The sequence below is a fragment of the Coregonus clupeaformis genome, chromosome 6 (genome assembly GCF_020615455.1).
Source record: "Coregonus clupeaformis isolate EN_2021a chromosome 6, ASM2061545v1, whole genome shotgun sequence".
In the NCBI taxonomy this organism is placed as follows: Eukaryota; Metazoa; Chordata; class Actinopteri; order Salmoniformes; family Salmonidae; genus Coregonus; species Coregonus clupeaformis.
In genome coordinates, this window is record NC_059197.1 from 41,092,083 (window position 1) to 41,116,434 (window position 24,352).

The 24,352-nt window shown below is 42.3% G+C and overlaps 1 protein-coding gene across 5 annotated transcripts; it reads right to left on the reverse strand.

Moving 5' to 3' along the window:
* Nucleotides 1–498: 498 nt before the first annotated feature.
* LOC121567956 (hepatocyte nuclear factor 1-beta-A) lies at nucleotides 499–22,773 on the reverse strand. Of its 5 annotated transcripts, XR_006001180.1 has the most exons (11): nucleotides 22,213–22,773; nucleotides 19,401–19,600; nucleotides 18,781–19,051; nucleotides 18,168–18,403; nucleotides 8,010–8,161; nucleotides 6,417–6,543; nucleotides 5,939–6,139; nucleotides 5,466–5,584; nucleotides 4,796–4,840; nucleotides 1,460–2,843; nucleotides 499–1,376 (listed from the first exon to the last, which is right to left on the reverse strand). XR_006001180.1 is itself a non-coding variant. In XM_041878370.1 (10 exons), exons 1-10 carry the CDS (start codon nucleotides 22,581–22,583, stop codon nucleotides 2,823–2,825), a joined length of 1,725 nt encoding a protein of 574 aa, XP_041734304.1. In that variant the 5' UTR covers nucleotides 22,584–22,773; the 3' UTR covers nucleotides 499–2,822. The 5 variants fall into 5 exon arrangements, 4 of the variants coding, with proteins under 4 accessions (XP_041734304.1, XP_041734303.1, XP_041734306.1 ...); XM_041878370.1 differs by having other exon boundaries at nucleotides 499–2,843; nucleotides 5,957–6,139; XM_041878369.1 differs by having other exon boundaries at nucleotides 499–2,843.
* Nucleotides 22,774–24,352: the final 1,579 nt, after the last annotated feature.

A 24,352-nucleotide genomic window follows, 5' to 3' on the forward strand; every position in this document is an offset into this window, starting at 1 on the left:
AGGGACGTTAATGTTGTAAAATGCCAGGACATTTTGGGCTTAGTGATAACCACTTCCCTCAAGGTCCCTCATGAGTCATGACTAAGTATACATGTTGCAAGGGAGGAAGAATCAATGTATTGCAAAATCTGTCAACCACTCTTCCCACTGGGCAAAAAGTGGTTGAATCAACGTTGTTTCCACGTTATTTGTTATAACAAAAAAATTCAATGTGATGACATTGAATCAATGTGGGAAATGGATTGGATTCGAATAAAGTCATCAATTTAAGGGAATTTAGTCTTTATTTCACCCAACTTTTATCCTAAATCCAATGACATCGTTGAAATTGTTTGTTGATTTCACATTGAATTGAGGTTAGTTGATAACTCAACCAAATGTAAATCAAAACTAGACGTTGAACTGACATCTGTGCCCAGTGGGTTAATATGTCATCAAAAAATATAGCCTTTCTGTTAAGACACATGAAAACAGAAAACACTGACCAACACTAATTCATTCATTTTGAAAAAAAGCTTTACTTGAATATCAACATTTTCTCAGAAAGTATAAATAACGATTTTAAAAGATTGATTTTCATTTTATACAAAAATAATACATCAAAGAGAAAATAACTTGTCCTCATCTGTCATCTACAGTTGAAAGTGGTCCTGCATGCCCTCTGATTAGATGGCAGTGTGTATGTTTAGAACATACTGAAACAAGGTAGTACACAATAATAACAAGGTAGTGACCTATTGAAACGGAGTCAGTACAGTATGTGCCTAAACCAAAATATGGAGGTGGAGAGGGTATGACTTATGAAGTAAAATAATTATTCAGAAAACATATAGACAGTCAAATGCAGACTATACAAATGTTCATTATAAAAACCTGATTGTTTGTATCCTGTGGTTGTTTTTCTGGACTCCTCTGGTGGATTGGGATTTCATAAGTAACTAATATTGTTTGTGCGGCTGGGTGTCCAACTCTACATAACATTTCTCAACCTCTGTGGAATCCAGCCTGATTACATTGGCTGCTGTCACAACAAGAGGTGCTTTTATCTTCCACCCCTTCACAAATTACAAGACTCATATCACTGTTTTGCTTGCAAATACTTGTCAATATTGTTATTATCACAGGGGAGTCCCTGTTATGATTTATGATGGAGAATATTAAAAAAGGGTCCAATTCCATATGTGTCTTTAAATTAGGAAACGTTGGGAATGAGGAAGTGGGAGGAGAGGGGAGGGAGCCTGAGAGGGCTAAAGTCCCATTCCTGAAATTCACCTGAACCCTATGAGCAAACATCAGTCAGAGAGAGGTCTCTCAGGCAGACAGACAGGCATGGGCCACCCTAGGATTGGGTCTATGTGTGCATCCTAAATGGCACCCTATTCCCTATATAGTGCACAACTTTTCTTTTAACCAAAAGTAGTGGACTATATAGGGAATAGGGTGCCATTTGGGACAAAACCTATAAATGGGTTTGAAGGCATACAGTGAATATGTGAGTCAACACTCCCACAAGGCAAACTTTGCTTATGATATCATGGCATGCTGACTTGCTCTTCAGAATGAAACATGGGAAATGGGTGAAAGAAAAACACCCAAAGTGTCTAACTGAATTTCTGACTACTTTATATACAGTATCTACTGTACACGTATATAAAAACATGTCATGTTGTGGGCAGCTCTGACAACAGAAACAACACAAGGGTCATTAAGTTCATAGAGTAATGGTGCGTCTCAGAAATTCCTCTGTCTTTTGTTTAAATGTGGAGTACTGTACACGTTTCAGTCTTCTAACGCACCAGATGCACTTCTATGCACATTGCATAGTCCTTCAAAGTTCTAAAGATTGTCATATCTTTCAATCACAGTTTAAAAATGGCACAAAATAAAAAATACAAATATATTGTCTATTATATTTTCCCCGTATTTGGTAATAACTAATGTTGAAATCCTTTAGACACATAAACAATGTTATAATTATCTGCACTATTGACTGTTCAGTACAGAAAATCACATTATGAAAAACCCACATGGAAGACTCCTTCAAACAGAACAGGTATGTACGTATATGAAATATCTATCTACAAAAACCTATACAGTTGCTCAGGACAAGGTTAATATGATTGTCATCCAGTAGTTCTGATAGTTGTGCATGGCCGTTAATAATATACAGTATAATGGGGATCAGATTATTCAGAGTCCAGGCACTGGGCCAGAGGGAATCACCCAGTCCCCCATACAGTTCTTCCCCACCACAGCCCAACGTAGCTGGGCCGACTGAGGCAGATTGTGTCGTCTCACCCCAGCATCCATATGCCTTCATCTTTCCACATCAGATCCCAGTATCATGTTAGTTCTTCATGAACATCCACTCCACCAGTCCTATTCTTACATACCACAGCATGTAAGGCATAATGTGAAGATCCATTAGTTCCTTGATAATGTCTCAAATGATTGGCCACATTGAAGCGATGACTTGCCATTTGCACACATTTCCAATGAAAAGAAATGAATACTGTTTTCACAAGATTGTGTTTGTAGTGAAAAATCAAACATCCTTGTTGATCATCTGTATGTCAGGGGAAATCCAGTTTCTCCTCCCTTCATTTAGGTGTCTATTAACTCAAACCTGCAATGTTCGTTTCTCTCCCCTTCTCTCACTCCTCCTCTCCTCCTGCCCTCCGCCAACGCCACTCTGGATTTATTGACTAACTCATCGTCCAGTGCGCTGTTGCCAGTTATTAGGAGTTGTCACGGTTACCACAGTCAGAGGGTGGAAAAATGTGCTCCTGTTGCTAGGCACCAAGGAAGTCAGGTGTGTACTCTCACCAGGCTTGAAGAGGACACTGCAAAAAGAGAGAGCGAGAGAGAGGGGAAAAAACGTCAGAGTGAGTACATTACACAAACAAATGAAGAAAACCTATTCAATAACACAATAAACATTTTCTGGTGAGAATGTATTTAATATGTGTTGTCCCCATGGTGTCAGATTCAGATTGGATGTTAAAGGCTACAGCAGATTTATCAGCCCTGTGGCCTAGTGTCTACCTACACCACACCTGGCCAAATACATTCCACATCCTTCTTCCGCTTCACTCTGAAAAGCCTTGTTTCCATTCAAATGGACTTTTGGAGATTGTTTGTGGAATTTATTTTTTCCTTTTGCTCAAGGGGTGGAGGCAGTTGACCCTGGAGTGACCCTCTGGCGAGCAGAGAGCCCTACCTGATAAAGGTGGAGGCCAGCTGCTCAGACCACAGTCTAACCCTAAGTGGGGGTGAGTTTAACATGGGGTGGGAGGGGAGGGGGGTCCTCAGCAAACAAGAGAGTTATAAAGCCTGAGCATGTTGGTCATGTCATGAGAAGAGCCCACTGGCCTCTCTGCACCACCCAGTCCAAATAAAGGCCTGATAAGATGAGTGGCAGCCTGGGAGAGCCTGCTAGCTTATAGCTGTCTAAACGCTGGCTGGTTTAAATGCTGGTCCACCTATAAAGTTACAAGTATACCATGATATCATCAGAGCATAGCTCCAAACTAGACACTAATATTTTGAGGTTTATTTGCAATGCTCTGAAAAAACAATACTGATGACCGTCTTAGGTCTCTTAGGTCTTGTAGAGCGATGGGTTCTACATACATATCAAACTAAAAGCACCCAGTGAGTATCTAGCCAAAACCACTCTAACGAGGGGACAGGTTGCTTTCAAGCCAATCGGAGCATCTGCCAGAACGTTGCTCTGAGCGAGACATCTCAGCCTATCAGCCCGCCACCCAATGAGCAGTGACAGTGCTATGGCCGGGCGTCATAGAGTGCTCTGTCTCAGGCAGGGTGGGAAATTGAGCGTGTGAAAGCAAATCACAGAGGAAGGCATTTCAGGCTAGAGCGATCACTGAGACCAGGGAGAAGTAGGAAAGAGGATGAGCTGTAATTACAAAACAAAACACCCCCACCCTCACCCTGCACGCCCCCACCATCAACCCCCCCATAGCAGGGAAGTAAGTAGCAGGACACAAGCCTCCTGAACTTTGATTAACAGTGGGGTTCATTTCCTGATCAGGGGACAAGGTCTTGCCAGGCCAGGGAGCGACCAGCCCTCTTTCTCCCTAATGGAGAGGAAAGCGAAAGGAGGCAACGTTAATCAAATGCCGTTCAGGATGAGGGCACGGGTGATTGATTGGTCCAGCCTTTCAAAGGAAATAGGAATTCTGAAGAGTATCCATACACCCGACTCCTTGGTCCAATTATTGAGATTTGTGGACCACATGCTCAGACAAAAGCAGAGTGAACTGAGCATTAGGGTCAAACCCAGCATCAAAGGCAGAGCCTTGCAAAAATATTAGCTGTGAAACCGTTATGTAAATAAATAAAGGTTGCATTTTTCAAACTCTCATTAGTCTGATCTCATATTGCCATTTATTGCCTTTAGATGCATAAGAAGGGTAGTGTATCTTGATTACGTGAATTAATGTTCCTGTATCAGTCTGTATAAACATTGATTTATGCCTATATAGTAATGGAAAGCACATACCTTTACTATGCAAAATATGGTATATTGCACACAAATATTCAGTTGAATGACCTTGGATTTGGGACAACAACACATCCCATTGGGGTGAATTCACTGAGCCAGTGCAGTTAAACTAAGTTAGCCTGGTCCTAGATCAGTTTGTGCTCTTGCCAACTCCATTGCTGTCATTTTCAAGACAAACAGAGTTGGCATGATGGCACAAACAGACTGGCACTCAGGCTACAACTAAGTGACTTTATTAAGTGACTGTACTAAGAAAATAGTATTTACCCAGGAGAGACCCCCCAGTTGCACCATCTTGTTTACGGTAGAATCCTAATGTAACAGGGATTAAACAAGTCAACACACAATCAAAACTCACAGACCTAGTGTGCATTCCAAAGGGCACCCTATTCCCTATATAGTGCACTACTTTTGCCTGGTGCACTATATAGGGAATAAGGTGCCATTTGAGACACAGCCCTACTGTATCTATCCTATATCAGCCTACTGTTAGTGAGTGCTCAGTTTGGGGAGGGGGTTGTGTGTCGGCTGTGAGGAATATTTGGTGTGTTAGTAGATAAATAAATAGATCAATCACATTTCTAATGGGAGGTTTGCACAAGATACAGTACAAAGCCTATACTCTGCAAGCTGGGAATTGATTTTCAAGCTTTACAACTTACATCTACACAAACTATATTTCACAAACATTCTAGTTTAAATACAGTTTATGACCGCAATTTATGCAAACATCTCCCAGAGAGCAGCAAAAGGGATTATTCCTCACATTATACATGTACATTCTCTAATACACAGAGAGGTCAAATATCAGAGATATACAGACACTGAGAACAGACAGAGAGAGGAGACTGTATTGACTGAGTCAGGGCCAGGGCCGGGGGGGAGGGGCCTGATTGTGGCCTGTGTTAGGTGAGACTGAGGTATGTTAGTGACTGACCTGTTTGCTGGATGACATGGAGCTGAGAGTACTGAGGCTGTTGGCGTCTGTCACCACCATGGCTGAGGGAAACCGTGACTGGTGGGAATACTGCGGTGGCTCCTGCTTGTGAGGGTACACTGCCATAGACAAAGACATAGAGAGAACGTCTCATTGTTAATTTTACCCCAATAGATTCACCTTTATTAATGGGTTAGCATTAGGGTTAACATTAGGGTTAGGATTACGGTTAGCATTAGGGTTAGCATTAGAGTTAGCATTACGCTACATCTGTACATACTGAAACCAGCAGTAGCCTGGTTGCCAGTCTGTTTCTGCTGTTTTGTCAACTCCTTATGGAATTGTCACGCTAAACATGGCTTGTCAATGAGTGAAAAGGTGTTGGCAAGACAGCCGACAAATATCTGGGGCCAGGCTATATCGGCATTATATTCCCATCTATGACATGACATTAGCAACCGTTTAGTGCTTACTAAGAGGCAGGTACTGACTGTGTGAGTGCGTCACGGTGGCCATGAAGGGCTGCTGGCTCATGTGGCTGGGGGACTGCTGCATCAGGCCATGCTGGTGGGGACTGTGGAGCTGCTGGGAGAACTGCACCGGCTGCAGCGCTGCAAGGCTCCCCGCCACGCTGTTGATCACCGGCACCGACTGGGACTGCGACGTGTTCAGACCTACAACCACATAGAACCTCAGTGATTTGGCTCATATCAAAAGCATGACAATAAAAGCATGACTATATTCCCCATATAGTGCATTACTTTGGGTCAAAAGTGATTTGGGTGCCAATTGGAGCTCCACCATTGTTTACATACGAACGCACAAGAAAGTAAAATGAGAATGTGTGCATAAATAGAGGAGAATAAATGGCCAGTTATTACAGTAAGAAAGCCATTTGTGGAGACATGGAGAATACAGAGCGCTGGCTGGTTGAGTGATTGGTTGACTCACTCTGTGCAATGGTCATGACTCCAGAGAGAGGCATGATGAGGTTTTGTGTCTGCTGGTGTGTGTGGTGGGAGCTGTGGATGTTGGTCAGCGTGCTCACAGGTGGCAGGCCTCCACCTGACACAGACATCTAACGAGAGAGACACACAAATAAACTTAGTGATACCATTCTGGACCAAGAATGAAGTAATGTACTGACAATATCCAAAATCTAACATGCTAACTGGATATGAGGATGCTTAAATCAGGGTATAGAGTATAGCATGGCGTTCACTTTAGAAGTGAAACCAGATGTTCTCAGCGATGTAGTTCACACAGATAAATGGTGAGTTAGTTTTGCTGCTTGTGTAACTCCAGTCATCTACACCGAGCAAATCCTGAGAAGGAAGAAAATTAAAATAGAACAATCCGATAATAAAGCATAGAAGCACAGACTGGAAGTAGTAGTGTGTGTGCATGTGTGTGTGTGCGCGTGTGTGTGTGTGGGTGCGTGTGTGTGTGGGCGCGTGTGTGTGTGGGTGCGTGAGTGTGTGTGTGTGTTCATGCACGCGAGTATGTTTTCATAGGAGGGGATGGTCAGACAATGGATGTATCTCAAATGGCACTCTATTCCCTATATAGTGCACTATTTTTGACTAGAACCCTATGTGCCCTGGTCAAAAGTGCACTATATAGGGAATAGGGTTCCATTTGGGACTCAGACAGTCATCTGTACGGTACCCATAGATAACAACCTGTCTGCTCTGACCTGTTCCACACTATACTGACCTGCCCTCCCTACGAAAATCTAACTTTCTACTGACAGGAGAGGATGATAAATGAGCTATGAATCATCAGGGATCTTCTCACTAAATAAAATTGTGGATTTTCAACTTTGTTGGATTTAAACATGGCAAATCTGGTTAGTGTCATAATATCGTTATTATTCTGATACTAAGAACACATTATAATTGTTTTTTGGCACCAGCGTTCAAGAGTTAGTCTCTGCATGTACTGTACTGTCCAAGTTTCGCTTTCACCAATCAAATATTGGAATAGGGCGGGGGGGCTGAGTTTCTCCTCTCTCGCTCCCTTTTCTGAAGGTAGAAATAACATTGAACATAATCAAGCGCTGTCGTCATTTCCCTGGCAGAGCAAGCAGTGCTGAGCACTCCACTCTCCGCTTCTCTTTACAGGGCATTTTATCAATAAGCGCAGAATATTTCTTTGTCAGGTTTATTGGCTTAGCTCTGGACCTGCCCGGTTCACTTTGGTGGTGAAGACGTACTGTATGTATGTTAGGCCTGAGCCAAGGCCTGCCGTCTGCCTGTCTACACTTTCCACACAGAGCAGCACAATGCTCTAACTGTTGTTCCCTACAGAATGTTCCATGGGAGTCTGGCTCAGGGACCTACTTTATATGTCTATGGTTGCGTACCAAATGACACCTTATGACGCCTTATATAGTGCACTACTTTTGACCAGGGCCCATAGGACTTTGGTCAAAAGTAATGCAGTACAAAGGGAATAGGGTGCCATTTGGAACGTACCTCATGTTAAACTCAGACCTGGTCCTTATCTAATCAGAGGCCAGGAGGGCCCAGGTGTGTTACTCACCATCTTGGCGTCAGGTGACAGCAGACTGTGGCTGGGGTCCAAGCCGCCTGGAGACACCTGCTGTAACACCGACTGGCTGGTCGCCATGCTGCCGTGGTGACTGATGGTTGTCGAGGAGCTGACCTCACTGGGTCCCTGTTGGCTGTACCGCACTGGAGAGAGAGAGGGAGGGAGGGAGAGAGGGAGGGAGAGAGAGGAGGAGAGGGAGGGAGGGAGGGAGGGGGAGTGAAAGAGAGAGGGAGAGAAAGAGTGAGAAAAATTGAGAGATTGTTAGATTGAGAGTTTGTTTCTTGACCTAACAACATCTGTGTCACACAGGATAACAGTATATAGGGCAGAGAGATAACGGTAGCGGGCCTCTCAGTATGACTACCTGTGCTGTGTCCCAGCAGGCGCTCCAACCCATCAGACTCACCTGCTCTTTGACTCTGACAGGGAGAGCAGAGCAAACAAACACACTGACCCCTCCACTGGTGCTATCAGCACAGCTCAGCCAAGGCCATTCAGTGTGTACAATATACCGTACACCAGCCCCCACAACCCCAGTCCTAGACTTTATGAACTTTTTAATTTAACTGTTATTTATTCAGGGAACCCATTGAGACCAGGGTCTCATTTACAATGCTTCCCGGAGGACAACAATACAACAAATAAAAAATAATCAATAAAAATAAAATAAACTACAAATTAGAGAATCAACACTACAGCTTCAAACACCACAAATACAATTATTTACATTCAATCCAAGCAGTTGCAATTCTCATTAAATTCATTCAACATTAAAGTCCTGAACTGCCCTAGAGGCATCAGAGAGTCAAAATGTAGGGAGTTTTGTAGGTTATTCCAAAAATGGGGGGCACTAAAACTGAAGGCAGATTTACCTAGATCGGTACGTATTTAGTGGAACCTCGAGAGATAACCATCCCTGTGAACGGGTTTGGTGTCTCGTATTTTGTCATTTTAACAGTGACGTGAGGTAGGTCGGACGCTTGTGTAGTAGAGCTTTGTAAACAAAAAGGGAGTAATTAAGTGATCTACGGGACTTTAATGAGGACCAGCCAAACTTTTTTACATTTAGTCATTTAGCAGACGCTCTTACCCAAAGCGACTTACAGTTAGTCAGTGCATACAATATTTTTTACATTTTTCATACTGGCCCCCCGTGGGAATCAAACCCACAACCCTGGCGTTGCAAACGCCATGCTCTACCAACTGAGCTACATTCCCTCCCCTACCCTGGGCCAATTGTGCACCGCCCCATGGGTCTCCCAGTCGCGGTCAGCTACGACAGAGCCTGGATTTGAACCAGGATCTCTAGTGGCACAGCTAGCACTGTGATGCAGTGCCTTAGACCACTGCGCCACAGGATGCAGTGATGTGTATTAAAACTGTCACCTGTGATAAAGTGAAGGACGCGTTGGTAGACGGCATCCAACGGTTTAAGAGTAGTGGCTGCTACATTCCGATAAATGGTGTCACCATAGTCAAGGACTGGCAGGAAAGTTGACTGTACAATCTGTTTCCTGCTGTTTAGGGAGAGGCATCATCTGTTGCTATAAAAGAAGCCTACTTTAAATCTCAGCTTCTTAACTAGCTCATCCAAATGTTTTTTAAATGTAAAATTATTGTCAATCCAAAAGGCCATATATTTATAGGCGGGAACCTGCTCGATGAAATAACCATCCATTGCATAAATGTGTAAGAATCTGAAATATTTCTATGAGAATTATAAAGCAGCAAACATTTAGTTTTTCCCGCATTAAGTACTAATCTTAAATCAAGGCAACAAAATCAGATTGCAGCTCCAACATAGCCTGTTCAGCCGTAGGGGCAATAGTGTACATAACAGTGTCATCTGCATACAGATCAATGTTACAGGTTTTTTCAGATAGACCAATATTATTTATATAAATAGTAAAGAGGACACGTAAAAAAATCGACTCCTGCCGGACACCTTTAGTAATATCGAGGTACAGTGCCTTGCAAAAGTATTCATCCCCCTTGGCGTTTTCCCTATTTTGCTGCATTACAACCTGTAATTTAAATTGATTTTTATTTGGATTTCACGTAATGGACATACACAAAATAATATAAAAAATTCTAACAAAATAATAACGGAAAAGTGGTGCGTGCATGAATCACCTAAATAAGATCTGGTGCAACCAATTACCTTCAGAAGTCACATAATTAGTTAAATAAAGTCCACCTGTTTGCAATCTAAGTGTCACACAATCTGTCACATGATCTCAGTATATATACACCTGTTCTGAAAGGCCCCAGAGTCTGCAACACCACTAAGCAATGGGCACCACCAAGCAAGTGGCACCATGAAGACCAAGGAGCTCTCCAAACAGGTCAGGGACAAAGTTGTGGAGAAGTACAGATCAGGGTTGGGTTATAAAAAAATATCAGAAACTTTGAACATCCCACAGAGCACCATTAAATACATTATTAAAAAATTGAAAGAATATAGCACCACAACAAACCTGACAAGAGAGGGCCGCCCACCAAAACTCACGGACCTGGCAAGGAGGGCATTAATCAGAGAGGCAACAAAGAGACCAAAGATAACCCTGAAGGAGCTGCAAAGCTCCACAACGGAGATTGGAGTATCTGTCCATAGGACAGAGCTGGGCTTTACGGAAGAGTGGCCAGAAAAAAGCCATTGCTTAAAGAAAAAAATAAGCAAACACGTTTGGTGTTCGCCAAAAGGCATGTGGGAGACTCCCCAAACATATGGAAGAAGGTACTCTGGTCAGATGAGACTAAAAGTGAGCTTTTTGGCCATCAAGGAAAACGCTATGTCTGGCGCAAACCCAACACCTCTCATCACCCCGAGAACACCATCCCCACAGTGAAGCATGGTGGAGGCAGCATCATGCTGTGGGATGTTTTTCATCGGCAGGGACTGGGAAACTGGTCAGAATTGAAGGAATGATGGATGGCGCTAAATACAGGGAAATTCTTGAGGGAAACCTGTTTCAGACTTCCAGAGATTTGAAACTGGGACGGAGGTTCACCTTCCAGCAGGACAGACCCTAAGCATACTGCTAAAGCAACATTTGAGTGGTTTAAGGGGAAACATTTAAATGTCTTGGAATGGCCTAGTCAAAGCCCAGACCTCAATCCAATTGAGAATCTGTGGTATGACTTAAAGATTGCTGTACACCAGCGGAACCCATCCAACTTGAAGGAGCTGGAGCAGTTTTGTCTTGAAGAATGGGCAACAATCACAGTGGCTAGATGTGCCAAGCTTATAGAGACATACTCCAAGAGACTTGCAGCTGTAATTGCTGCAAAAGGTGGCTCTACAAAGTATTGCCATTGGGGGGGGTGAATAGTTATGCACGCTCAAGTTTTCTGTTTTTTTGTCTTATTTCTTGTTTGTTTCACAATAAAACATATTTTGCATCTTCAAAGTGGTAGGCATGTTGTGTAAATCAAATGATACAAACCCCCAAAAAATATATTTTAATTCCAGGTTGTAAGGCAACAAAATAGGAAAAATGCCAAGGGGGGTGAATACTTTCGCAAGCCACTGTAACTTGACACCATCAGAAAGCATACATTGTGTCCTGTGTGACAGATAGTTCCCAAACCACTTGCAAGACGCCTGGTCGAGGCCCATTTCAGACAACCTTTGAATGAGTAGGGGAGGGTCGACAGTATCAAAGGCATTGGATAGATCTATAACTATGGCAGCACAGTGATTCCTACCCAGCATGGGAAGGATTGCTCTGTGCCCAGGTAAAGCTATGGAAGTGAAGAAATGCCAACAGTATGTCATCAATAGGGAACCCTGTCATGTTCTCACCTATCCTTCCACTCTCCAAACACTTAGTCACTGAATTCTGTGACATCACTGAATGACCCATCTCTTAATCCTGTGTCTAGACCCCTTGTTGTCTCCCACCTCCATTGGCCACCGGGGACCAAAGGAATGCTGCTCTCCTCCTATCAAATGGATGTTTGCCAATCCTGGCCCCCTTTGATACCAACCGAGCAAACATTACACATTTACAACCAATGTCAAACACATTCTTATCCTGTAGTCTCAGTCTCACACAGAGTCTCCCTCCCTCCCCCCTGCAGAGCAGAGCAGTGGGCTGTGACACTGGGCCAGTCCCAAATGGCACCCTATTCCCTATATAGTGCACTACTTTAAACCAGGGCCCATAGTAGTACACTATGTAGGGAATAGGGTGCCATTTGGGACAAAACCACTGTGACAGTATTTACGCTCAGATCCTAGATCTTCCCTGGGCCCTCTGTCCCTGACCCACGCATGTCACACTGAGTGCCCTGGCTGTCACAGTCACAGATAGTCACAGACAGTCCCAGACAGTCCCAGACAGTCCCGGAAAGCCACAGACAGTCACAGATAGTCACAGACAGTCATAGACAGTCCCAGACAGTCCCAGACAGTCGCGGACAGTCACGGACAGTCACGGACAGCCACGGACAGTCACGGACAGTGACGGACAGTCACAGACAGTCACAGACAGTCACAGACAGGGGACACCAAGCACCATATGTCTGCCATAAAAGAATGGGAGACCGTATCTCACCCAAAATAAAGTTTATCCTTAGCAAAAACATGATCTACTGCCTGGGAAATACAGCTCAATCAGACCAAATAATTGACAATTTTCATCTTGACTGTATTTCATCCACTAACAACTAACATGTTGTCCAGTCTGTCCAGGCAGGCCACAAGAGAACCACAGAGACCTCATATTGTCCTGAACAACACACTAGCAACCCCACAGCACTCCACTGTATCGTGTTAACACCACTACAGAACAATAACGCACTCCATCAGGCCCATGACCCCAATAGCCTCACAATGGCAGAGGACTCATAAACAGGCATTTATCTCCAAGCTGGACAGCCTGTAAAGTGTCAAGGGGAGAGGTGCTATTCAGGCCAGCTTTGTCTCCATGTGTCAAGAAGTAATTCTGGCTGCAGGGAACCCCAATCCCAGTCAGGAAGGCTTCCGTCGTCTAGTCTGTCTGAGGCAATTGGTAATTTGGAAGGAGGAGGAGGGCTCCATTTCTGGGACACCAGTGGAGCGGCCAGCAATGTTCACATACCAACCTAAGCACCCACAGTTTGTTATTGGGATATTATAAAGATGCTGTCAATATAGCTTGAAATTAAGAAAACTTTCTTCGTCAGGATAACATTATATTATAGAAAAAAAAGAAAAAAAAATTGAAACAACTACTGTACTTTCTGGCTGCATGACCTTTGACCAGTTTCAGACTGTGTCCTACATCCGCTCTTATTTACATTCTAAAAAAGGTAGCTAGCTCCCCTCTATCACACTCTAAATTATCAGCTGAAATATGGTTCAAGCTACAGTACCAGTCAAAAGTTTGGACACACCTACTCATTCAAGGGTTTTTCTTTATTTTTCCTATTTTCTACATTGTAGAATAATATAGTGAAGACGTCAAAACTATGAAATAACACATATGGAATCATGTAGAAACCAAAAAAGTGTTAAACAAATCCAAATATATTTTATATTTCAGATTCTTCAAGGTAGCCACCCTTTGCCTTGATGACAGCTTTGCACACTCTTGGCATTCTCTCAACCAGCATCATGAGGTAGTCACCTGGAATGAATTTCAATTAACAGGTTGTTAAAAGTTAATTTGTGGAATTTCTTTCCTTCTTAATGCGTTTGAGCCAATCAGTTGTGTTGTGACAAGGTAGGGGTGGTATACAAAAGATAGCCCTATTTGGTAAAAGACCAAGTCCATATTATGGCAAGAACAGCTCAAATAAGCAAAGAGAAATGACAGTCCATAATTACTTTAAGACATGAAGGTCAGTCAATCCGGAAACTTTCAAGAACTTTTAAAGTTTCTTCAAGTGCAGTCGCAAAAACCATCAAGCGCTATGATGAAACTGGCTCTCATGAGGACCGCCACAGGAAAGGAAGACCCAGAGTTAACCTCTGCTGCAGAGGATAAGTTCATTAGAGTTAACTGCACCTCAGATTACAGCCCAAATAAATGGTTCACAGAGTTCAAGTAACAGACACATCTCAACATCAACTGTTCAGAGGAGACTGCGTGAATCAGGCCTTCATGGTTGAATTGCTGCAAAGAAACCACTACTAAAGGACACCAATAAGAAGAAGAGACTTGCTTGGGCCAAGAAACACGAGCAATGGACATGAGACCGGTGGAAATCTGTCCTTTGGTCTGACGAGTCCAAATGTGAGATTTTTGGTTCCAACCGCCGTGTCTTTGTGAGACGCAGAGTAGGTGAACGGATGATCTCCACATGTGTGGTTGACACCGTGAAGCATGGAGGAGGAGGTGTGATGGTGTGGAGGTGCTTTGCTGGTGACACTGTCTGTGATTTATTTGGAATTCAAGGCACACTTTACCAGCATGGCTACCACAGCATTCTGCAGCGATACGCCATCCCATTTGGTTTGGGCTTAGTGGGATTATCATTTGTTTTTCATCAGGATAATGACCCAAAACACATCTCCAGGCTGTGTAAGGGCTATTTGATCAAGGAGAGTGATGGAGTGCTGCATCAGATGACCTAGCCTCCACAATCACCCGACCTCAACCCAATTGAGATGGTTTGGGATGAGTTGGACCGCAGAGTGAAGGAAAAGCAGCCAACAAGTGCTCAACATATGTGAGAACTCCATCAAGACTGTTGGAAAAGCATTCCTCATGAAGCTGGTTGAGAGAATGCCAAGAGTGTGCAAAGCTGTCATCAAGGCATAGGGTGGCTACTTTGAAGAATCTAAAATACATTTTGATTTGTTTAACACTTTTTTGGTTACTACATGATTCCATATGTGTTATTTCATAGTTTTGATGTCTTCACTATTATTCTACAATGTAGAAAATCGTTTTAAAAAATTTAAGAAAAATCCTTGAATGAGTAGGTGTGTCCAAACTTTGGACTGGTACTGTAAATCAACCACAATACCCAAGCACCCTGAGCACTGGACCAGGGGAGACTAGAAGTAGACCAGGGGGAGGGTGGGAACCCTGTGAAGGGGAGGTGTAGCGTAGGCAGCAGGGAGTTACAGAGGTTTAAAAGGCTTCGGTGCTCTGTGTGACCCATGTAATATCAAAGCCCCTCTCCCCATCCCCAGGCACTGGTCATTGTAGCTTCAGTGCATATGCGAGACCTCCCGGGTCTCTGCAGGACGTAGCAGGCCTTTGTACCTCTCTGACCAGGCTGGGGCTCCCAGTGGACAGAGCAGGGCCAGGCAGAAGGCAGGCCTTGCCTCTCTATCTCCAGGCCATGCAAACTCCCACATAGCCTGGGGGGACACAGGGCATTGAGGCAACACAACCTGTTCACTGTTTCCCCCTCCAATAATATGATGTTTTACTCTCACTGTTGTTAAATCAAATCACACTGTTTTCAGAGGATTACCAAATGAATGGAACATGCCCATTACACCACTCTACCAGGTATTGAACCCCACTCCCCTCACTGCAGTCTTAATCTTACAGCTAAAACCATCCAGTGTGTCAGATTAGGTCGGAGATTCCTGAATCAGCAGGCTTTGCCGTGTGAGAGGAGGGAATAATCTTCTAAAAAACGAGATATCAGCAGGTTATCAGGCATTCAATTCAATCTCTTAGCACATTCTGGTGAAAAAGATGCTACTGTTGCTGAATTATCTGGGCTGATTGGCATGTCAACGTTTTTATCTCAGTTTTGATGCAGGTCAACATAAAGGGAAGCCCTATTTAGAACCCTAGCCAACACTTACATTCAATATTATTGACACAGAAGTAGCAACAAAAAAGAAAAGCCGCCCACCTCTATACTTTGTTGAGAGATGTATGAGACTTGCTCCCTGTGCTCAGCTTTCAGATTCACCCTCAAAGTGGCCGAAACGTTAATATTTTAACTTAAAATAAAATAATGAATTTTTAATGGTGAGCGAGCGTTGCGCCTTTTCCTTTTCAATGATTATCACATTTTTGGGTTGCACCTCGACTCACGTTGGTTGAGCGCCCTCCACTTCTTTCCAGATTCACTCTCAAAGAAATAAACATGACAACTATACACAACACAACAGTATGGTCATGACATCCTTTTCCCATGAAGCATGGTGAAACACACACACAAACACACACATATTGGCATCTGTTTACTTTATAACAGGGTTAAATTCCAACTGCCTGTTCTCTATAAAAACACGGGTTGTATGGTTAAATGAATGATCCAGGGGGAACTACGGCCCTAAAAGTGTTATGGCCTCAGACACAATGGATCATTCAGCTGATGGAACAGTTCGACTAGACCAACAGTGTGTGTGCATCATCTATTACATATACATATTTAGACGTGACTAGTAACAGAAGATATCTATACATTTGTTTTGTTTTGGTCTTTTACCAAACACTGATGGTAGAATAACCTCATCTGTCCCCGGCAAATACTATTTGACTGTTTCTCCCGTTGTGACCAATCAAGTTAACTCACCCTTATCAACAGAAGTAAGAGAATCAATGAAAACTACAGGAGTAAGAGGTTTTCCTTGATGTGACCCTATAGTGACCTCCCTCACATAACTGTTGTAGTGGCACTAGCTGAAGGAGGGGGTTACCCACACCTCTCTATAGGCTGGAGCACAAGGGGTCATCAGTCCTGTCTGGCCAGAAAAGAGCCAATACCCCAGAGGACAGCTCCTGCTGCTCTGGTCTGCAGAGCGCCCAGCCCCAGCCTCCCTCTGCCACTATACTGACGCCCTATAAAAGTGAGGGGGGAGGCTTTAAAACAGGCCCTCCCCAAGGCCCAGCAGAGATAAATGAACCTAGGTTACAGTCACTGCAGTCTTCTAATACACCACAGACAATAGGGACCCCTGCCAGGCTGGGGTATAGAGAAGAGAAGTCAGGGGAGCCCCTTATCAAAGGACTGGGAGATGTAGTAGCCAAGGATTTTAATTGTCCATTAAGCATGCATAATACAGGCCGTGGCCTAGCAACGCGATGAGGCGGCCTGCTGAGGTGCTATTGTCAGGCCAGGGGCTGACACTGAAAAACAGCTGATGCTGTCGGCAGGACGCCGGCAGGACACCTTGTAAGCAGGCAACCGAGGGCTAGGGGGAGCAAAGTATCTTCCGTTTCTGACCCTTACCCTCTCCCTCTACAACCAGCCCCTTCTCCCTCCCCTCCACACAAGCCTACCATTTAACCTACCTCCTCACTTTGCAACCTGAGGTCAATGCTTGGTCAGGTGTGCTGGGAAAAACCACAAGCAAACAGAGCATGGGCTAATGGGCCCAGTATAACCAAAGGTAAAAGAGCAACCCGAGGCAAACGGTTTGTTTTTCTAGAGAGTTGACCTCGTGTTCTAACTTGAAAGGACAACAAGGGGCTTTGATTGAGTTTCTCCAATCATTGCTTTTATGGAGGTGAGCGATGGCACTGAGGATAATGCTATGACAAGATATCAGCTCCATTTTATGTTTTATAGACGCCGGTAGAGGGCTAAATTGCACTGAGTGCAAACAGCATTATGATGTCAAACGGTCAGTTCGTTGTATTTCAGGAACTTTGTTGATTCCCCAAAAAGTCACCATTGACCGACCAACCTTATGCTTATAGAGTGAATGTGGAAGTAGTGGTTGTAGGTTCAACTGGTGCTGAATCCCTCCGTGACCCTGCCCTGACCCTGGCCTGTCACACGACTGCTGCTCTTTGTGCCACTCTCCTGCTCCTGCCTGCCTGCTGACTTTAGAGTGGAGATTGCAGGTATAATGTGGATTGTTCTCAGTGTGTTTTCAAAGATCAGAATAACAATGACATTTGCTCAGCTCCCTCAGTCACTCTTATTGATCACTTGCCCTCTCTCTTCTCTCTCCCTGATCTCATCAACTCTTTTTCTCTCCCTCTTTTCACTCTTGCTTGGGGATAAAAATAAAATCATCCAAATATTTTGCCAACCATTGTTCTTCTAACTGTCAAAGACATGTCCCTGATCAGGATGCCATAGTGATTAAATGCAATCAGATCATGGCTGGGACAGGTACAGCAAGAGGAAAGCCCACATTTTTTATGATTTAATTGTTGTGTGTAGTATTATATTAGATATAATAGCAGAGTAATGTACTGTGGTATGCATGTGGTGTGGAGAAGCTACGTTGCATCTTACTAGGGGGGGATGCGCTGGTCTGGGAGCTGTGGTGATGTGGGGAGCTGTGGCTGTGAGACAGGAGAGGGTTCATGCTGTGGGTGGGTATGGGGTACGTGTCCATCGCCAGCTTCTGACGGAAGGCCTCCTCCTTACGCCGGTTGGCAAACCAGTTATAGACCCGTACCTCAGTGACCAGGTTAGACCCCAGCCCATGAGCTTTAGATGGAGACACCCCTCTCTGGAGACACTCAGCCCTATAGAAGGAGAGATTTAAATAGTATCAATGGAATACAATGGAAAATAACAAAGGGAAAACATAATGATAGTTGCATTGGAATGATAGTTGGATACTGTAAACAAAGAGAGACATTCAACCCTGTCAAAATCATTCTAAGCTAGGGCCATATGCTGCTGTAATAATGGAGTTAGTATCAAATAAGATGTGCCAAACATTCAATTATTGAATGAGAGAACAAATTTGTATCCCAAATGGCACCCTATTCCTTATATAGTGCACTACTTTTGACCAGAGCCATATTGGCACCAGTGCACTAAATAGGGAATAGGGTGGCATTTGGGACGCTTCCCAAAAGGTGCAACTTTCTCATTCTCCAAAGTGTCCTCCGATCACCTGTTGCACTCCTCCACCAGAGCCTCCCGCTCCTCTTTGCTGGGGTTCTTCTGTCTTTCATAGGCCTGGTAGAGGATCTGTTGGGATGCAGGCCCCCATTTGAAACGGTTCCGTCTCATTTTCTTGCAGGAGGGTTCAGAGCCCACCTCCTCCCCTTGCTGCCCCATACCCTGACCAGGAGGGTTGAACTCTGGGAAGAAAAACAGCACCTGATCCTGACTGCCTTTGTCGGTCATATTGCTGCCAGAACCTTGCACTGCCTGGTTGAATTCTGGAAAATAAGAACAAGGTACATTCGATGCAGCTCATGTCACATAAACACATTGTATTGGGGGGAATGGAGACAAAATAAATCAATAAGACAATAAGAAGAAATAAGACATAATTTCATTAGGGACAATTTCACAATATGTAGCCTAGGCCCTAATGATAAATCAGACACATTTGAGGCATAGGCTTACTAGAATATGATTCTGACCATATGTAGAGCCGAGATATTACATTTATTTTAATGCAAATTGTGTTGTGGATGGCCATTAGAATTATGACGCCCAGGCCAACACACCTCTGTGCCTCTAACTGTATCGAAGGCTGTGTGAGAAACTCAAATATTAACTTACGTCTGAGAACTTCTCGCTGTTTCCTGACATACCAGGTGTAGAGCGCCGCTCGCTTCTGAGTTTTCATGGGCGTGCCTTTGTTGAGGTGCTGTGAGAGGTGAGACTGATTTAGCCCGGTTACGTCCACAACCTCGCGCTGTGGTATGTTGTGCTGTTGCATGTAGCCTTTGATCATGCGGGCGGCACGCCACGGGTCCTCACTGCGGTTACATAAAACACAAATAAAACAATATTCACGTCACCTTGCTAAATACATGTTATTCGTTCTATTAGTAGCCTAATAGTGTTATGTGTATAATGGCCTATAGGTGTTCAACTCCCAGGCTATAGGCCATTATACACCATAACACTCATACTAATAGCACTGCCAATCTAATGTATTATTCATTGGCCAAATACATTCCCAACCTAGCTTCAGCACCTAGCTACAGCACGAGCTTTTATTTCCCTTGGTTTATTCCATTCGTATTTCTCTCCGACTTTTTCGCCTGACGTTATCCCTGTTTTGCAAGGCCCCAAGTTTAAGTATTTTTGGGGGGTTGGGACAATTGTTAAGTACCTTAATAAACGACCGTTAATCATTGTATTCAATAGGATGTAAATACTTTCAAAGGTTACTGATTTCATTGAGCTGGTGTAAATCGACTGGATGATTTCCAGTGGTGTATAGTACTTAAGTAAAAATACTTTAAAGTACTACTTAAGTAGTTATTTGGGGTATCTGTACTTTATTTACTATTTATATTCGTGACAACTTTTAGTTTTACTTCAATACATTCATAAAGAAAATAATGTACTTTTTACTCCATACATTTTCTCTGACACCCAAAAGTACTCATTACATGTTGAACGCTTAGCAGGACAGAAAAATTGTCAAATTCACGCATTTATCAAGAGAACATCCCTGACCATCCCTAGTGTCCCCTGTAGCTCAGTTGGTAGTGCATGGCGCTTGCAACGCTAGGGTTGTGGGTTCGTTTCCCACGGGGGGCCAGTATGAAAATGTATGCACTCACTAACTGTAAGTCGATCTGGATAAGAGCGTCTGCTAAATGATCTGGCGGACTCACTAAACACACATGCTTCGTGTGTAAATGATGTCTGAACTTTTCGACAGTTTTTGAAATGTCAATATTTCATAGCGGATGTGAGCTACTAAGGATATATAATACAGAAATATATTACAAATGCTACTAAATTAGGCTATCAAATAATCTAAACTCTGCACGAATAGGATAGGCCTAGGGTACATTGGTTTAGAAGCGCAGTATTTTATGTCAGCTGAGTCTGACACACACTGACGTTATAGCCTACATTTCCCCATTTGGACAATAGGCCTATAGGCCTAATCAAATTCAGACTAAATCATCCCTGAATCGAGTATGAATCAAATAAATTAAATAGGTGCTTTGGTAGAACAAAATCATGTTGTTTGGTTACATATAGGAAATTGATAATACATTGATAATAAATTGAAGAAATGTATCAATTCAAGGCTTCCATCCAAAATTGCATTACATTATCGAAGAATACATTTGCCCATTGGGTAAAATCATCTGAATTATTCCAATCCTTCAATTATATCAATAATAAACACAATTGAATTGCACCCATCGATGACCACGCAATAGGAGGCTTTATGTCGATAAAAAAATCTATATTTCAAAACAACTTAAAAGGCCTAGCCTATATGCGCAGCGTGATCTAAAATATTACAGTAAAATTACACTTAGATTTAGCCTACGGTCACAGTCATCTCAGATTAAAGTATTGACTTCACATGGGTCATTTTTGCAAATCTACACACAACTGTTTGTTTTGGAGAATTAAGTCTGAGGGTTGATATGTTGGTTTAGATGTTGGTTTATAACTTTCGACAATGAATAACCAGATCTCCATTCACTCTAATCATACGACACTGTGTATCTTTCAGTTGATGATTTATAGAATACAATTAATAATAACTTAACTACACGTGGGTTAGTTTTGATTTTCTGCCGGCCAGTTGATCATGTTACTAGCGTAATGAATGAACATTTATAAATGTATTTTAGAAGATAAATTAAGACAATAACAAAATATACAAAGAGTAAGGCCTTTATAGACTACATTCATAAAACAAAATAATGTTTGCTTCAAAACATGTTGCAATATTTTGCCAGAACATTATTATTATTATTATTATTATTAGAGCCTATATCTAGTGCAACATTGAATCCTGCATAATAAACAAATGCGTTGATGGGAATTCACTTTCTCTTCTTGCGCTGCCAGATATAATCTAAGTGAGACAGATCGAGTAAGTTAATAATAAATAGATCTCGTTTAGTTGATATTTTGCTAAGGTAAAGAAATAATAACCCGTGTGGATAATTAGTAACTAGAACGTGAAAAGTACTACTGGCGCGTTATTTTAAATTTGTAAACAAAAGGAACATATTGCCATGCGCTTTACATTTCAATTAAAATTTGTTTTTACAGTCATTTTGTCAGCATTCAAAAATACAGACAAGATGCAGATACACTTCTGAGTCAGGCAAGTAGGCTATAGTTTTCATGGGCCACACGTCTGAACATGATTTCTGGAAGAAATAACTTTAACAGGCAGATAACCCTAATTGTTGACCTAATTTGACATAAAATGTTAAATACAAAAAGTTTTAAATACACTGAAATTACACCTAAATCTAAAATAATTAGGCATATCCATAATAACAATATTATTTTTGTTGTGAGCCTACCCTACTCGTTCATTCGGTAATGAACAGTCCTAAATGTATGAAATTAAACATTTAAAGTTATATTCACTTACGCTAATATTCGGTCAACTTCTGCCCTCTGTTCTGCTGCTTCCTCCGTGTTAAGCGACTGGAGTTCTTTTAGTATCGGTGGAGTATCGAAATCGTCCCCGTCCTCGGAGCCCTCGTCTCCCGACAGTTTGCCCTTACCGTGCCCGTTGCTCAAGGTAAGAAATACCGGCTTCGAATCCGAATCATTTCGGTTGATTTTAGAACTTGGCGGAGACATCTGGAGATTCTCCAACTTAACTCCAAAGCCATTCGGGCTAGGGTCCATATCGTCCAACGCTTGGATCAGAACATCTTTGGTAACTCCGGAATCTAACAAGGCGCTCAAGAGCTCCTGTTGGAGAGATGTCAACTTAGACACCATTTTCGAGAACATTAAAAAAAGTTAAATTCTGAACTAAAAGGGATAGGAAGGCTGGGGAGAAGAAAGAACTAGAAAATACAAAAAAAGTTCTTCTCTCTTCCTCTCCTGCTCCAGTGTTTATGTGAATTTCTTACTCCTGACACCTGCTCGGAGAAGCTGGTTCACTTCCCAGTTGAGGAGAGTAATATCATTTGCCATGATGCTTTCAGAGGGCAGGGAATATAAAACATGGTAATTAGTGGGCTGGCTGATGGGGACTTTATGCAAATCATCAGAAGAAGGCTGCACTGACTAACTGAAGCAGGTAGACCTGACAGTGTTTACATTGCAGCGCTGCTGCTTTTATTGGTTCTGCTTATCAGCAGCAAAACTTTCATGAACTTTGGACTGTTGTATAAAGACTTTGGTGAAAGAGGAGGGATGGTATATTTGTGATAATATTTATACTACTACTACTACTAATAATAATAATAATAATGATAATAATAATGACAAATTGTAATTATAATAATATTGTATAGACAATATAATATATTATTCATTATAGCATTTATCGTATCAACTTTGTTAATTTTAGTGGTTGTCATTAAATTCAACAGAAAAACATGCAAGCTACATAAAATGTATGCTACACAACGTGACACATTCTTAATTATTCACCTACTGTCATAACAAAGTATTTACACAAGCTCGATTATTTCATTATATATATATATATTTTTTTACATAGGTCTATAAATATATTAGAAACTTCTAGGCCAATGAGTAAAAGGTCTGTCAGTCTTGGGCTTGTATTTTTGTTTTTCTATATCTTTCTCATACGCTTTATAGTCTATAGGAATGTCTGACCATTTAAACCCCTATTACAGTGAGTTGTTTTCATATATATCAGAATAAACTTTAGAAGAGGAGGAGACCTATCCATGAACAGATCAGCGCTGTAATCGTGACCATAGTTCTGACGCACAATGGCGCGCTGGGGGACACACCAGATTCACCGGGCCAGCAAGCAGGTGCCGCTGAATATCATAGTAGGCCTACACCATGGGGCAGGTTCGGTGACCTGTAGAACGAGGAGAACTAAACAAATGAAGTAGGCTAATATGGAAGAGTTGGTGGGTATAGTCATAAGAGCAAAATGTGGCCTGATATTATGATATTTTTTTATCCATATGAAAATGTATTCATATTGCTTAGCATATTGGTTAACAAGATGTTGATTGTATCATATCTAATACAGTGGTATTGCCTGCCAATAATTGTACAGCCCTTACTGTCAGTGTAGTACCAATACTCGTGGTTGATCATTATATGACCAGAGGACAGAGCAAACCTAATAGAATTGGTCTGCAAATAATGTTTACATTATGCCTGTGTTATGCCCCACGTCGTGTCAGTAGGATAATGCTTATAAACTAGGACTGCATCGAATTGTATTACTTAGACAATTCCTAAATGTATACACGTTTTCTTTATAAATATGCATTAATCCAGGCAAATCAATTATTGTATGCCTAGGCCTATATGTCATCCACAAGGCTAATCAAAATTAAATATATTTATATTGTAACTTTACATAATATCGGTTTATTTTCCAGTCTTGTATTAGATAGCGGATTGCAACTAACTATCCTATATCTATCTAACTATTGTATCAAACTATCCTATTTTATTTTTTGTCTTAAGTCAAAAATATGTTGATTTTAAAATGTCTCAAAGCAAATGTTAAGAGGCCTATAACCCCCCAAAATGCGTTGCGTTGGTCATGGCACGTCTTGAGA